The sequence below is a fragment of the Macaca mulatta genome, chromosome 3 (assembly GCF_049350105.2).
Source record: "Macaca mulatta isolate MMU2019108-1 chromosome 3, T2T-MMU8v2.0, whole genome shotgun sequence".
In the NCBI taxonomy this organism is placed as follows: domain Eukaryota; kingdom Metazoa; phylum Chordata; class Mammalia; order Primates; family Cercopithecidae; genus Macaca; species Macaca mulatta.
The window spans coordinates 112,893,349-112,911,433 of NC_133408.1; the positions used below are offsets into that span (position 1 = coordinate 112,893,349).

An 18,085-nucleotide genomic window follows, 5' to 3' on the forward strand; every position below is an offset into this window, starting at 1 on the left:
GACAATGATAGTCTTCTTCAAGAACAAAAGGGCTTTCTTCTTTATAATATCTGTGGGCAAAAGAAGAATTCCCACACATTCATTGACTATTTAAGTAACGTGGCATCAAACATGTAATTCTGCTATTGTTAATGATATCTCTTCCTAAGTGTATTTTTCCATCTATTTAAAGAAAGTTGGAGGAGATAGGGTTCTGCAGGCATACTTGGGTCTACGAATCTATACCATCATCCTTGCACTGGGAAACCTATGAAAACAAGAGCTACCAAATATATATATATATATATATATTTATTTATTTATTTATTTTGTTGTTGTTGTTGTTTTGAGATATAGTATCACTCTGTTGCCCAGGCTGGAGTGCTGTGGTGCCATCTCAGCTCACTGAAACCTCCTCCTCCAGTTTCAATCAGTTCTCCTGCCTCAGTCTCCCAAATAGCTGGGATTACAGGCATGCGCCACCACCATGTCTGGATAATTTTTGTATTATTTTTGTGTTTTTAGTAGATATGGGGTTTTGCCATGTTGTCCAGGCTGCTCTCGAACTCCTGGCCTCAAGTGAATTGCTGACCTCAGCTTCCCAAAGTACTGGGATTACAGGCATGAGCCACCACGCCTGGTGAAACTTGACAGACAGTTTTTAAAAAGGAAAAACAATTTATTGCCTCACAAAGCTATTTATGGTTATGATCTTTCCCAAATGCTTTCTGTGATTAAGAAGTGATCATATATCCAAATTAAAATGGAACTAATTTAGAATAATTTCAATTTAGCACTTTAGGAGAGAGATATTTTATATGAAAGATAAACCAGCAGTATATAATTTGAAATGGGAGTAAATTGAATGAAAAATATAATCCTCCCTGTTATAAAAAAAACAAATAAGTTACATGTGATTTCACATATTGTTTAACACATAGGAGACTAAATGTTTATAGCCTTTAAAACCTATAAATTATATTCTATTTTTTTTCCTTTTGTTCTAGTGTACCTGGCCAGTGGTCTTATTGGCAAAGACTAAGGTGGTATGAATTCAAGGGCAGGGATTTTGTTCTCCTTGGTTACTCAAACTCATATTTACCATAATGCCCAGCACATACTCAATATATATTCATGGAATGAATTTGTAGAGTTTATTTATTTATTTATTTATTTATGAGGCAGAGTCTTGCTGTGGCACCTAGACTGAAGTGCAATGGAACAATCTCAGTTCACTGCAACCTCTGCTTCCTAGGTTCAAACAATAGTTTATTCCTGCCTCAGCCGCCAAGTACCAGGGACTACAGGTATGTGCCACCATTCCCGGCTAATTTTAATATTTTTAGTAGAGATGGGTTTTCACCGTGTTGGCCAGGCTGGTCCCAAACTCCTGACCTCAAGTGATCTGCCCACCTCAGCCTCCCAGAGCGCTGGGATTACATGCATGAGCCACCACACCCAGCTGAATGTGTAGAATTTAGAGAAGTTCAAATGACTATCTACCTTACTAGTCTATCAAAGGATGCTATATAGAAAAACTTAAGTTCCATAGGAAAATGAACCCTAACTTCAGCATGTGTTGTATATTGAATTCCCTCTTCAATACTCTCAGTTTCTTTTAAACTAATTTTTGGGATATTCTGTTTTTTAAGGAATTAAATAATTATTAAGGTACTTAATATTTAAATATTTAACATTTAGAAACAATAATTTAATATTAAACTACTGATTGAATAATTTAGTGGAATTTATTTTAAAGTTTGAGGAATATAAAATATTGCTATTAGGCAGGGTGCAGTGGCTCACGCCTATAAACCCCAGTACATTGGGAGATTGAGGCCGGACTTGAGTCCGGGAGTTTGAGACCAGCCTGGACCACATGGTGAAAACTCATCTCTACAAAAAATACAAAAATTTGCCGTTGACTGGGTGCAGTGGCTCACACCTATAATCCCAGAACTTTAGGAGGCAGAGGCAGGCAGATCACCTGAGGTCAGGAGTTCAAGACCAGCCTGGCCAACCTGGTGAAACCCTAACTTTACTAAAAATAAAAAATAAAAAAAAATCCAGTATGTATGGTGGTGGGTGCCTGTAATCCCAGCTACTCAGGAAGCTGAGGCAGGTGAATCGCTTGAACCAGGGAGGTGGAGATTACAGTGAGCCACGATGGCGCCATTGCACTCTAGCCTGGGCAACAAGAATGAAACTGTCTCAAGAAAAAAAGAAAAAAAAAAAAACTAGCCGTGCATGGTAGCATGTGCCTATAGTCCCAGCTACTCTGGAGGCTGAGGCAGGAGAGTAACTTAAGACTGGAAAGAGAGGTTGCAGTGAGCCTAGATGGTGCCATTACACTCCAGCCTGAGTGATGAGAGTAAAACCCTGTTTCAAAAATAAAATGAAATAAAATAAAATATTATTAAATATTTAATATTAAATTATTGATTAATTGTATTAATAATGTTTTATTCTCGGGTTTTTTATAGTTTGAGGCCTTACATTCAAATTTTTAATCAATCTTGAGTTAATTTTTAAATATGGTGAAAGGTAGGGGTCCGGTTTCATTATTCTCCGTACGGTTAGCCAGCTATCTCTGTACGATTTATCGAATAAGGAACCCTTTTCCCCATTGCTTTTGTCAACTTTGTCGAAGAACATTCTGGACCTTGGCGTAGGGAAATAATTTATGAGTAAGCCCTCAAAAGCAATTGCAACAAAAACAAAATTTGACAAGTGGGACCTAGTTATAATAAAGAGCTTCTGCACAGTAGAAGAAACCAGCAACAGAGTAAACAGACAATCTACAGAATGGGAGAAAATATTTGCCAATTACCTATCTGACAAAGGACTAATATCCAAAATGTATAAGGAACTTATGCAAATCAGCAAACAAAAACTAAATAACCAGATTAAAAAGTGGGCAAAGAACATAAACAGGCACCTCTCAAAAGCAGACATGCAAGTATCCAACAAATACATGAAAAAATTCTCAACGGCCGGGCGCGGTGGCTCACGCCTGTAATCCCAGCACTTTGGGAGGCCGAGGCGGGCGGATCACAAGGTCAGGAGATCGAGACCACGGTGAAACCCCGTCTCTACTAAAAATACAAAAAATTAGCCGGGCGCGGTTGTGGGCGCCTGTAGTCCCAGCTACTCAGGAGGCTGAGGCAGGAGAATGGCGTAAACCTAGGAGGCGGAGCTTGCAGTGAGCCGAGATCGCGCCACTGCACTCCAGCCTGGGCGACAGAGCGAGACTCCGTCTCAAAAAAAAAAAAAAAAAAAAAAAAAACTCTCAACATCACTAATCATTAGAGAAATGCAAATTAAAACCACAATGAGATATTGTCTCACACCAGTAAGAATGACTATTATTAAAAAGTCAAAACACAACAGATGCTAGGGAGGCTAAAAAGAAAAGGGAACACTTATACACTGTTGGTGAAAATGTAAATTAGTTCAGCCACTGTGGAAAGCAGTTTGGAGATTTCTCAAAGAACTTAAAACAGAACTACCATTTGACACAGCAGTCCCATTACTGAGTTATATACCCAAAAGAAAATAAATCACTCTATCAAAAGACACGTGCACTCATATGTTCATTGCAGCATTATTCACAATAGCAAAGGCATGGAATCAACCTAAGTGCTCATCAATGGTGGATTGGGTAAAGAAAATGTGTTACATATATACCACGGATTACTATGCAGTCATGAGAAAGAATTCATGTCCTTCACAGCAACATGAATGCAGCTGGAGGTCATTACTCCAGGTGAATTAGTGAAGGAGCAGAAAAACAAATACTGCAAGTTCTTACTTATAGGTGTAAGCTAAACATTGGGTACCCTGGGCATGAAGATGACAACAATAGACACTGGGGACTAAGAGAGTCAGGAATAAAGGAAGGGGGCAAAGCTTGAAAAACTAATTGTTGGATACTATGCTCACTACCTGGGTGATGGGATCATTCCTATCTCAAACCTCAGCATCAGGCAATATATTAATGTAACAAACCTGCAAATGTATCCCCTGAATCTAAAATAAAATTTGAATTTGTAAAAAATGAAATAAAGATTCAATTTTCACAAAATATCATATTAGCAATGTAATAAGAATTATTACCATTTAATATATTAATACTAAAACACAAATATAAAATATTCATTCATTTTATCAGTCATTCAATAAACATCTATTGAATACTATATTCTAGGCACTTGGGATACGACAGTGAACAAAGAGATAAAAAGTTTCACTGAGTTTACACCCTAGTAAGAGGATACAGACAACAGACAATGCACCAACAAACATATAAGTGTATAGAAGTGATAAATCATATGAAGAGCAATAAAACAGAAGATGGTTATAGAGAGTTATGGAGAAGTACTATTTTATGTCGGAGGGACAAGGACATGTATTTGAATAGAGACCTGAATGAAATGCGCCCTAGTGTTCACTGGGGGAAGTCATTTCAAGCAGAAGGAATACTGGGTGAAACAGACTTGAGTGGAGAAAACGTTTGTCATGTCCAGGAACAGGAACATTTCTGACATGGTTTATTATGAGTTAAAGAGAGAAAGATCACTAGGGATTAAGAGTGAGGTATGGTGTAGTTGGGCTAGAGTGATGACTTCGAGCTTTATTCTGAGTGAGCCCCTGGAGGGTTTAGAACATGTGTGACATGATCTCACTTAAGCTTAAAATGATCACTCTGCGTACTGTAGGTTGGGGGCTGTGGTAGGTGGACAGGTAATTTTAGAAGTAGGAAGACCAGTTAGGAGAGTATTTCAACAATTGTTGGGGAGAACATCTTGGGGTGGAACAGGGTATTAGTCATGCTGTTTATAACACATGGTTTTATTCTGGATATATTTTAAATATATCTCTGATGTATTAGAAGAAGACAGTGACAGAAAAAGTTAAGGACCAGTCACAGGTTTTTGTCTTCAGTAACTGAAGGCTAGGAGGTGTCATATTCTAAGATGAAGAAAACTAGGGAATATATGGTGTAGAGGAGGAGCTCAAAGGTAGTGTTTTAGTCATGTCGAGTTTCAGTTGCCTGTGAACCAGTTAGAGATATTGACTGGGTGGTGGATTCCTACATCAAGCTGGTTTCCACTCTGATTCCAGTAGTCAGGATGCAGTTTGGTAAAGAGAATTATCTCTATTGTCCACGTATCACACATTTCCTAACCAAAGTAAATACATGTACGTATTCCATCTCTGAATTTTCTATAACATCTGGAAGAGCTAGTAGACCTTCTATTTATGCTTCTCTGTTGTTTATCTTACTGTAATTAATTAAGATTAGCCTAAGCTCCTGAACATAGTAACAATAGCACTAACCATGACCATCAATTGACTTTTTTACTCTGTGCCAAACACTCTTCTAAGTATTTTATAAGATTACAGTCCTTGCCAAATGCGTATTTTATTTCAAATGTACCAAACGCATAGCTGAGGCTTTAAAATGTCAAATCATTTGCTCATGGTTACATGGATGATAGGTTTAAATAATTATAAATTCTATGTTCTTAAAGAGCATTTGTAATCATACTGTAGATTTTGACACAAATCGTTTCTCCCTTTTATGTAAATTTTCCCCACCAATAACCACAGTGAGGCAATATAGTGAGAGAAGCCGTTTTATTCAAACAAAGTAACTAAAAAAACTTTAGTGATTTCTACCACCAGGAAAGTATTTCTCTGTTTTTTGTTGTTGTTGTTGTTATTTTTGGATTTTTGTTTGTTTGTTTTTGGTCTCACTCTTCCTTAGTGGACATCGCTGACCTGCACGTATCGAAATATGAATAGCACTCTCCTGCTCTGATCTAAGACGTTCTGGCTTTCACAGACTCCCCCATCCTGTATATAATACCTATCATTGTGCCCCTATTCCTGAACAGTCTAATACTTTTATATTCAGGTTTTTGACCACTCAACAATACTCTTCCATTAACGTATTGCTTTAGAGGGTTTAAAATCTCTTGACAATTCTGGCTGCCATTCCAGGAAGTTGGCCATGAGAGATGGGGTGGTTTTTAAGAGGGTATGAAGCTACGGTACTGCATGTGAGCAAAAATTGCAACTGATGACTTTTGTTTACTGTTTATGACTTTGGACAGTTGCAATTTAATTGCAAATAAGGATATTAGCTAATAATTAGGTGAAATTCTTTGTATTCATTTCAAAGGGGAAAAAAAAGGAAAGAGTGCTTGCATCATGTTTTGGGCACTATTTTAGCCAATCTGTTCTATTACACCTCTGGGTTTTCATAAAGATGGAACTTAAACTCCACCAATGAGTAGGGAACTCATCCAGGAGCTGTGTCAAATACTTTGAATTTACTGATCCACTTTTAATCTGAAGTCACGTTCACCTGACTCTAAGCTTTGACTATATAATCTCAATTTAGACTTCTGCCATTAGCCCATTTAAACCTATTGCTCATATGTATTCTACCATCATCATGCTTTGTAATCAGGCAGGCCTATTTTGAGTTTCAGAGGCGTTATTTACTTTCTGTGTAATGATAGAAAAAGTTAGATGATCCTTTGTTTCCCAGATTGTGTTCGCTTTTTTTTTTTTTTTTTTTTTATAAAACCGAGTTTGGTTTTTTTTTTAAATCAAATACGAGTGTATATGTGTAATCTCTTTTATACATATGTTTTCACTCATAAACACAGTCTCCTTTAAATGACAACTACTCTGCAAAGTTATTGGGAATGTAACAAAATTAAAGTACAAGAAACACATGCCATAGAAGCTGTAAAATAGTAGATGTTCAATAAACATTATTACATTTTAATATGTAAATTAAATGCATTTTAATTTATAATTCTGACAGAAAAATGTTTCCTGTTACAATGATTCAAAAGATAATTTTTAAAAAATTTATCATTTATTTCCAGTACATTGGGATAAAAACTCACTTTATACAACTGTACCCTTTAATTCATTTTTTCTGAAGAAAAGTACAAAAGACCAGACTAAAATTGAGACAAACATTTAAAGGAAAAAATCCTTTGACTCAGAGTCCAAAAGCAAGCTGTAAATGGTTAATTTTTCCAAAAGAATTAGTTTTTATACATAATATAAAGAATTTTACACTATAAACAAAGACTGCTGTACATGTACTTAAATTAGAATTCTGATATCTGCTTTTCCTCTAATTCTTCTGGAGCACAAAGCATATTTGCAAGTCAGAAATCTAATAATCTCAAAGGACTGACTGTCTTAGAATAAGCTTTTACCCTTAAGATACCTGGAAAGATAGTACTCATTCTTTCCCTTGGCTCAAAGTCCAATATATCAGTAAGTTTTAATTAGTTTACAAAACTCTGCCATATTAACATGAAGAGCACACTAATACTTAATGTTTAAGCATTAAAAAGATAGCTTTTAACATATATATATGAGCATGTAGATTGAATAAAATATGAGCGTATGTGTGTAATTTCTTTTATATATATGTTTTCACTCATAAACACAATCTCCTTTAAATATTTTCTATACTAGAGAAAACTTTGTATTTGAAACCACAAATATTTTGTTATACTAAAAATAGCTATTAGAATACAGTATTTATTCATCAAAATGTGAGTAATTTATCCATATGTGGGGGATCCACGTGCTGCAAAAAACTATAAAAGTCAAAACTTTAAAGGAGAATTTTAAATGATGATGAACACTTTCAGCAAAATATCATTATGGAATTGTCTAATTACTTCTCCAACTGTCCAACAAGGAACTAAACGGCTTTAAGAAAACCGAAATGTTTTCTGTGTAGTCAAACTTTCTGTAAAGTGTCAATGACAAGTGGTGTAATAGGACATAAAATTTGGGTTGTTTTGTCAGCTTTGACTATTCTTATACCTTTTAACAATTCTCCTAACGGCTCCATTGATCTCTGTGTTTGTTTGACAGGCACTGTCACAAGTGACTCTCCTTCTAAGAGTTTGCTTCATTATCCTGACCTTGACTTCCATTGGATTTCTTCTGGATCAAAGGCAAGAAGTGAAATTCTTGCATTGTTTTTACTTTTACTCAATTCAAGAATTTTCCAGAGTGGTAAAATATCAGTATATTCTGTAACTTTATAGTGTAGTTTAAAAAATAAATATAAAACTTTGATATTTGACTTTTCATTTTTTAGAGAAGTTAACTATATCAGTTCTCCTAACTACTCATTTTTTAAATGAATGAAGTGTGAAGACATTAAATCAGTGAAAAGAGTCTCACTTTAAACCCTAGAAATTTAGTTGCCTAATATTTTATTAGCTGAAAATAAACTTCATAACTCATCAATGCTCAAACTAAGCAATATGTTGATAAAGAACAGATTTTCGGCCGGGCGTGGTGGCTCAAGCCTGTAATCCCAGCACTTTGGGAGGCCGAGACGGGCGGATCACGAGGTCAGGAGATCGAGACCATCCTGGCTAACTCGGTGAAACCCCGTCTCTACTAAAAAAATACAAAAAACTAGCCGGGCGAGATGGCGGGCGCCTGTAGTCCCAGCTACTTGGGGGGCTGAGGCAGGAGAATGGCGTGAACCCAGGAGGCGGAGCTTGCAGTGAGCTGAGATCCGGCCACTGCACTCCAGCCTGGGCCACAGAGCCAGACTCCGTCTCAAAAAAAAAAAAAAAAAAAAAAAAAGAACAGATTTTCCCGGGCTGGAGGCAGTGACTCACGCCTGTAATCCCAGCACTTTTGGAGGCCAAGACGGGCGGATCACAAGGTCGTGAAATCGAGGCTACCCTGGCTAACAGGGTGAAACCCCGTCTCTACTAAAAATTACAAAAAAAAAAAAAAAAAAAATTAGCTGGGTGTGGTGGCGGATGCCTGTAGTTCCAGCTACTAGTGAAACTGAGGCAGGAGAATGGCATGAACCTGGGAGGCGGAGCTTCCAGTGAGCCATGAGCCGAGATGGCGGCACTGCACTCCACCTGGGCGGCAGAGCAAGACTCCGTCTCAAAAAAAAAACCAAAAACAAAACAAAACAAAACAAAACAAAACAAAACAAACAAACAAAAAACCAGATTTTCCCTAAAAGGATGAGTGTTCATTCTTAGTTTAATCACTGTTTTCAAATAGCTTCGGGGGATATGCTTTTCAAATATATTTAAATACTAGGTATTTCTTGAGAATGAGAAGTTTATCTCTATATTTATTATAACATGTAAACATATAAAGAGCATATTTAAACCTAATGCATGTAATGACATTTTATTTCAGACCCAAGGCAGCTTTTATGGAAACTCTCCGTTGCTTGATGTTCCTAATGCTGTACAGATTTGGTCACCTGAAGCCTGTAGTCCCTTCCTTGTCATCTGCTTTTGAGGTAAGACATTTGTTTTAGGTAGCCACAGGACGGCGTATACCTACCGCACATTTAATTTATTCATTCAATGATGTTTTCTCTACTTCATTTCTGAACGGTACTTGTGGGAAATCTTGACCTTTTTTTTCTTACGTACCAGTACTTGTTAGTTGTGTCATCTGAGCTAGTTAATATTGATGAGCCACAGTTTTTTGCCCCTAAAGTTGAATTGATATCATTAACCTCAGAGAGTTGTTGGACACATTACAATACACAACCTTTATAAAGAAATCAGATCACGTAATAGGTTCTCAAGAAGTGGAAGAATTGATTTTACAAGAAGTTTTTGGCAGAAACTCTGCCATTTGAGATTTTTTAAAAACTTTTAAAGTGAAAATTGTGAACAAGTTTCCTTGTCAGTTACCTATAAAAAGTAATCATTCTACGGAAATAAAGTCACTGAAGTCAATGACATTTTTCTACAACTGAAAAATATGATCTTCTGTGATGGTTAATTCTTATCTTCCAAGAACTGCATTGAACTTTTGGGTATATATTTATTGTTTAGAATCTAGGCAGCTGTTAAAGACATTTATTTTCTCATCACTAGTGCATTAACAGACAGTGTATTAGGTTTTTAATTAAGGGTTATATTGTTTAACTTTGGTGCCAAGACACCTGCCAACATCATCAGAATGTGCAATGTGTAACTTTATTTAAGCGTTAAGCATAAATACTAATATCCCCCGCTCTTAGCATCAATGAAAAACCCAATATATACACTTTCATTATTTAGTATTGATTATAAATTGAAACAACTCCTTTGGAAGTAATTTGGTGATATCTATCAAAATTGCAAATAAACATACCCTTTAACCCAGCATTTCACTTCTAGGAATTTGTGCTACTGAAATGATATGCTCACACACCTGCGAATTGGTGTCTATGCAATATTATTCGTTGTAGCATTATTTGTTATGACATAAGATTAGCAACAAGTTAATGGCCATGAATAGAGGACTATTTAAAAATTATTATTCATTAATAAAGTAGTAAAATATGTATCAATAATAAAACAGGAAACCCTTTAGTACCAATAGAGAGCAATCTTAACAATAAAACATGATACAGGATTCCATGGGAAGTATCCTGCCTTACAATGTACATAAGTATAAAAACAGGGAGAGGGAGATATAGGTATATAAATGTATAAATGTATTTTATTGTATGTATGTAAATATATCTAGGAAGATAAACAAAACCTAACATGTTGCTTGTGGGAAGGAAAGGTGAATTTTGTGGTTAGAAGAAAGGAGGAAGCAGAAGATTCTTTACTAATATTCTTTGATACCTTTAAAACTTCTAAACTTCTAAACCATGGGGGTATATATACACGTTATACATATAATGTGAAATTAAACCATGAAGCATACTATCTTAATATCAGGATCTTAGATATCATCTAATTTAATATATTCTGCATTACAGTTGATTTAATGTGTATATTTATTTTGTCTTCAAATTATAACCTAAAAGCAAAATAACCATACATTATACATATTTAATGAAATTCAGAAATACACATGCTGAAAAAAAAATCATAAAATCAAAGAAAATGGCAGTTTAACACCCTAGATGAAGGCACATTCTAATTTAAAGCATGAAAGACAATAATTTCATTTAATGAGAGTACTCTTAGGTTTATGGTGATAGTTTATCTTACACACTCCAGAAGCAAATAAGGAACATAGGTTCCCTAAATTAGCCAATGTTGTAAACATGTGGGAATGTGTGCTTACAAAAACATACCGCATTTGGTATTCTTTGATGATGAGATGGTGGAGGGCAATGTAGTATGTCCAGCTTTTAAGCATGATGAACTCTAGTGATAAGATGATGTCAGTTATTTAGTTAATAGATGAAGGTGAATGGTAAAGACTTGAACTTTGAAGCCATATTGCCTGAATTTGATTCTTGGCTTAAGAACTAAGTAGCTGTGTGTTCTTTGGCAATTACTTCACCACTTAACTATTCTTGGTCTTACTTTCCTCATCTGTAAAAGGAGGACGTATAACATCCATCTAAATAGGATTTTGAGGATTAAGTAAGATAATATGTGTAAGGAATTTAGCGCAGTGATTAAAACATAGTAAGTGCTCCACAAAAGTTAGGCACTGTTATTATTGCTATTTTATATTAACTTAAGGATCATTTGAAATAATTCTTTGGCCTTGGCTTGCCTTGAGGTCTACAAGTCAAGTTTGGAGACAGCTAGAATGAGAAGTGGGGAAGAACAACAATTTTGAAGGAAATGTCAGAGCTATGAATTCTTGGTCTGACACTTACTCTGTCTGTGACTTTGGACTCTGTGCCTCAGGTTGTTCAACTGTAAAATAGGTTTAATAAGAGCTAACATACATTGAGCTCTTACTATGTCCTAAGTGCCTTACTAGTATTATTCCATTCAGTATTCATATCAAACCTATGATGTAGTTACTTCCATTATCTTCATAATGAGAATATTGAGGGGTGTACACAACTTGTCTAAATGCACATAACTATTAAGTGAATAAGTCAGGGAACAAACTCAGGAAGTCTGACACTATAACTCTTAATGATCAAGGTACATTTTCATCCATGTAATGATAACAATACTCATCTACCTCAAGGGTTATAGCAAAATACAGCAAAAGTAGCTTGGAAAATGTGAAGAGCTATAATAAAATGTCTTATCAATTTAACTGCAAATGAGTTCTGAAGAGACAAGTGGTTTGAATAATTTACCTCTGAATTATCTTTGGTTTATGATTCAGGGAAAATAGGACCTCATGGAAAAATCTTTCAGAGTGCTTAGCTACTCTTTCCATAAACTACTTCTGTCCATCTGGGCACATGCATGGCCAGTTCTTCAAGAGTAGATGTTGCCTGTGATTTGCCACTAGAATTTTTCTTTAAAATGATATTAAAACAGTATTTAATTCACATGGTTTGGTGGAAAAATGAAGTGCCACAAAGGAGAGAACATAGGAAGAAATTGATAAATTACAGTTATCATTGTTCATATTACCATTATTAGAGTATTATTATTATTAAACTAAACCATTAATTATTAAACTTGAGCAAGTCTTCTCTGTCAAGAGATCAAGTGAGATGGCAGCGTAAGACTGGATAAATATTTTGCCAGCAACCTTTTTTTTTTAATCTGGGAAGTAGCCGTTTCTTTCCACTTCTTTTTAAAGCTAAACATTGTAAAAATTACAACCAGGTACCAATTCTTATATTATTAATTATGAATTTCAAATCTGTATTTTCTTCATATTTGTATCTCTTAAAACTTTATGTAAATCTTTGCCATTTATCAAAGTTTTAATAAAAGTGTTCTTTTATTAAATTCCCTTTCTCCTATAATATAAATCAATGTTGTATATATTGGTGGCATCAGCTTGTAGCCCTGTGACTCTTCTCTATGTAGAAGGCTGGCTAGAGATTTTCTGTTACATTATTTTATTATATAAGTCAGACTCAGTAAGTCTGCATGATAATAGTCTTCCTACATTATTTGAGAGGCATGTGCCTATCAAATTTATAGTTATCCTCTTTCTGGCAAAGTTATTCATCTGTTTTGCATAAACAAATAAACAGTTTGATGCAGAGAAAACAGATTATAAGAAGATATAACCACACTTCATTAGTGGTTATGTTATGTGTTGTTACCTAAATGGTTTTATTCTTTCTCTCATTTTTTAAAATTTGGTGATGAATGTATTCTTTAATGAACATAGATGCCCTTTAATCTAAAATCTCAAAACCTTTTTTTTTCAACTAAGTTTACACGTTGAGAGTTGTGCAATAGGTACTGAGAGGAAATATTTGAAAGATATGGCTGCATGACCCTAGAGTTGTCACAGTTTCAAAGACACCATCATGCTGGTGACAGTGACAGTGAGCAGCCCCCTGTGGAAAGAAGCTGCTTCTAAGCTGTGTTGCCAGTGTCCTATGACTCCTATTCATATAAGGCATCACTTAGTAACAAATGATTTCCAGAAACCATGATTCTTTAAAAATGCCAATATTCTAGCTGTAGCCGGCTGGCATCACGAAGGTGACGAAGACATGGGAATTGCTTTGCCTGTTTATTTCTACTTTATTTATAATTTATCAGGTTTTTTTCTTCTTATTTGCTTGAGGATCATAACCTGATTTATCTGCATATGTTCTCAGGTGTGGGCATGAGGGCAGGCATACACACTTTTTATTAATCTCAAAACTGCCTACCTTAAGAAATGACCATATCCTGGCAGTTATTATAGCTTTTGTATCCAGATGACCCTTAAACAACATGGGTTTGAATGCGCAGGTCCATCTACACGTGGATTTTTTTTCAGTAAATATTACACTAACTGTGCCTGTCTCTCTGGCCTCCTCTTCCACCTCGTCCACCTCTTCCACCTATTCCAACCTCTGCCACTCCTGTGATAGCAAGACCAAACCCGCCTCTTCCTCCTCCTTCTCAGACTACTTAATATGAAGAAGATGAGAAAAAAATACCTTTATGATGACCTACTTCAACTTAATAATAAATTTTCTTCCTTATTATTTTCTTAGCATTTTCATTTCTTTAGCTTACTTTATTGCAAGAATACAGTGTGCCATACATAAAACATACAGAATGTGTGTTAATCATCTGTTCATGTTATCACTAAGGCTTCTGGTCAACAGTAGGCAATTATAAGCTACATTTTCGGGGGAGGTGAAAGTTATAGGCGAATTTTTGACAGCACAGGGTGTTGGCCCCACTAACCTCCGAATTGTTCAAGGGTCAAGTGTACTTATTGCTAACAATGTAATACTTCCTTTGAAGCTTATAGTTATTTTAATTTTGTTATCGGTCATTTCAACCAGATTTTTGAGTACCTCTGTCTGCTTTCATTTCTCTTCTGCATAATGGGAATAATAATAGTAGTTCCTACCTTGGCGGGTGGACATGTAGATTAAATAAGATTATACATACAAAAAGTACTTATTACAATGTCTGTAAATGTGCAGTATGTTGTGCCTACTCCACCAAAAGCTTCAGTTAACTAACATTACCACTTCTATAATTACTACTGAGAATATATTAAAAGCACAGGCTATAAGGCACCTGTGATGATTCTTAGTAAGGAACACATTAGTATAAGTTCTCCTTGTCCCAGTTAGTTTCTCTGAGTATTAAAAATGTCTTTGGAACATGAATTCATAGTATTTTTCTATAATTCAAATACACTATCATATGGAAAGGTTTCAGGATTTTTTGTAATTTATGATTTCATATATCAGACATAAATCATGATTGCAGTGATCATGTAACATACAATAAAACATTTTATTTAGAACTTGTTTGGCAAATGTGGATTACTCAACCCAGCTTCGTGAGAAATGAACAGAGGTAGGAGTTTAGTTGTTGACTGTATTTTAGGATAAATAAAACGATGGCTCTAAGACACAGCAGATAACTTTGTTTCTAACTGAGTCATAGAACTACTTGCAAAAAATTTTACTTCTACCAAAAAAAAAAAAAAAAAAAAGATATATATGTAGGTTGCTTGGATTCTTCTCAATGTTTATATTTAAGGTATTTCATTTTTAAAAATGTAAATATGTTTCTTTTAAAAGAAATGTTTTCACTACAGTAATAGAAAACCACACATTAGAAACACCCAAAGCATAAATTTAAAATGTCATCAAGTTCTGAGTAAAAATTAAAGTAAATATGAGTAAAAATAATAAATCTAATTAATTTCTTTCTTTTTTCTTTTTTTTTCTTTTTTTTTTTTTTTTGTTTTGTTTTGAGATGGGGTCTTGTTCTGTCACCCAGGCTGCAGTACAGTGGCGCGATCTCGGCTCACTGCAAGTTCTGCCTCCCGGGTTCACACCATTCTCCTGCCTCAGCCTCCTGAGTAGCTGGGACTACAGGCACCCACTACCATACCCGGATAATTTTTTTTTTTTTTTTTTTTTTTTTTTTTTTTTTTTTTTTTTTGAGACAGAGTCTCGCTCTGTCGCCCAGGCTGGAATGCAGTGGCCGGACCTCAGCTCACTGCAAGCTCCGCCTCCCGGGTTCACGCCATTCTCCTGCCTCAGCCTCCCGAGTAGCTGGGACTACAGGCACCCGCCACCTCGCCCGGCTAGTTTTTTGTATTTTTTAGTAGAGACGGGGTTTCACCGTGTTAGCCAGGATGGTCTCGATCTCCTGACCTCGTGATACACCTGCCTCGGCCTCCCAAGGTGCGGAGATTAAATCTAATTAATTTCTAAAACTCCATATCTGAAAATAAAATCCTTATAAAAATGGCATTGAATAGGATCATCGGTAATATGGTGATATTTATCTTAATGCCATTGTTAAAATCATTTCTATCATTTCCATTCCAATCACTGTTTTATTTTTTAAATGTTGTATTTAGGTCATCATCCCCAATACTTCAAAGAATAAAACCAAAGCAAGCAAAATTAAGGCAGTTAGAACAGACCTAAAACTCAGAGAGGCGCTTCCTTCTCCTTCTCTTGGCTGGTGTTCGGTGCCAGAGAGTTACCATGAAGACATATTCTGGGAGTTTCTGTCAATGTCAGAGAATACGGGAATTTGAGTTATCTAGGAGTAGGTTTGCATTGCTTCCTTCTCAATGGTTCAGACGTCCCTGCTAAGCTCAGGAGAGTAGAGGTTTAAGGTCTTTTTATCTTGGGGAGGGACTGATTTTGATGTGCAGAAAATCCCACCTGCATCTAAGAAGGGAATCCCTGGAGGGATTCTTACCCTCCTAGGTCACCGTTCTGACTGAAATCATGTGGAGTACCACCATTAACTAGAACGTATCTCACCCTTTAGGAAACACCCTACTTGTCTTCCAACTCTGGAATCTAATTACTATGCCTTCTTATTAGTTGTCCTTTCCACATTATTATCTTGTCTGGGCAGCTCTTTTGAAAAAGCATTAACCCAAGGTTAACAATTTGCTACCTCAGCCATTTTATGTGCAGAAGAAACCAACACTCACAGCAGCAAACTTAAGACTCTTCAATTTTTATTGACTTATTCAATAAATATTAAATGTGCACTGACAATACCTGCTATGTAGCTGTTACATACCAAACTTCAGAAGAACACATTGTGGTTATTTCAACTCTAAATAGAATGCTGAATTAAATGTTTATTGACTTCAAATTGCAAGGGATGCATATTCAGATGTCTCTTTTTACCCAGTTAATATGTCAACATATATGTATCAGAAAATGAAGGAAGATTCACCAGTTCTTAGCAAGCTTCATACTTTCATGGGTTCTTCCTTTTCCTGTCTTGCTTTCTTTCTCTTCCTTTTTTTCTTTGGTATGTATGTATGTGTTTATTTATTTGGTAAAATTCAGGCTTCCTTGGCGTTTATCTGTTTTTGCATGACTGAAGACTGCATCTGCAAGGCTTCTTGAAGACTAGGCTCAGGAACTCTATATACTTCTGCCACATTCCATTGGTCAAACAAATCATCAGACCAGCCAAAAATCAAAGGGTGGGGAAATAAACCCTTTGATTAGAAGAGCAGTAAGATCCATTGCCAAAGGGCACACATAAATGTATGGCCTTTTATTGGTCTACCACACTGAGGTTACATATATTTACTTGGGTTCATCCCACAGTGGTGATTAGTGTGTTGTCATCACAGAACGGTTGTCTGAAGTCATCTTAAATGAGTCATTTCAACTGTTTATCTGGCTACAAGATGAATGTAAGGAATAGACTGTCCTCAAAACTGTTTCATGATATGTATGCTAGTCTGCTAGATACATGGTTTTGGGTTCAAAATGAAACACACACACATGCACACACATGAATATTCATGGTATAGAACAATTTTGACTCATCTATTTCAGTATTATTCAAACGTCTATTTTTTTTTTTTTTTTTTTTTTTTTTTGCCTGAGATGGAGTCTCGCTCCTTTTGCCCAGACTGGAGTGCAATGGCGCAATCTCGGCTCACTGCAACCTTCTGCTCCCAGGTTTAGGTGATTCTCCTGCCTCAGCCTCCTGAGTAGCTGGGATTACAGGTGCCCGCCACCACACCCAGCTAATTTTTTTTTTTTTTTGTACTTTTAGTAGACAGGGGATTTTGCTATGTTGGCCAGGCTGGTCTCGAACTCCTGACCTCAGGTGATCTGCCTGTCTCGGCCTCCGAAAGTGCTGGGATTACAGGCGTGAGCCACCACACTTGGGCCCTAATATTTTTATAAAGTGTACAAAGTTTCCATTTATAAGTAGTAGCTATATTAGTTTTATTTAATATTTTTCATCACATAAATTTTTTCATATAGCATTTGAGAGATATTAAGTTAGATATATTTTATAAAAGATAACAAAATAAACACCATTCTAAATAAAATTATATAATACCAGTAAAGTATTAATAACACTGTGTTATCTTTCATCTGTGTGATACCACTCATATTTCCACAGATAGAACAATTATTTTGTACTTTGTTTTTATCATTTCCATGATTTAAAAAAAAACCTGTAATTTCTCAGATTTTCTGCAAGATATCATTAAGCAATATATGATTTCATTTTTTTAAATTTGGGAATACAACAAAATGACATATATGATTTCTTATACTATATATAGTTTCCTATGTTATATAAAATTTCTGCAGAAATGTTTTTTATTTTTAAAATGTATTCTTTTTGTTGCCTGTACTTGTATCCATTTCTATTCCTGTAAATTGGTTCACTGTTGACTATATGTATCTATCTATTCTCTAGTATTT

The 18,085-nt window shown here is 35.6% G+C and overlaps 1 protein-coding gene across 6 annotated transcripts in view; it reads left to right on the plus strand.

The window, feature by feature from the left end:
* AGMO (alkylglycerol monooxygenase) overlaps positions 1-18,085 on the plus strand; it is a 348,253-nt gene that overhangs the window by 181,921 nt on the left and 148,247 nt on the right. For 4 of the 6 annotated variants that reach the window (XM_001105641.5, XM_028845993.2, XM_028845994.2 and 1 more), the window contains 2 exons: positions 7,900-7,982; positions 9,208-9,313. In XM_001105641.5, coding sequence (XP_001105641.2) covers positions 7,900-7,982; positions 9,208-9,313 — 189 coding nt within the window. Of the gene's footprint in view, positions 1-7,899; positions 7,983-9,207; positions 9,314-15,125; positions 16,289-18,085 lie in introns of those variants that run through there. The other 2 variants (XM_077996997.1, XM_077996998.1) reach the window with 1 other exon arrangement.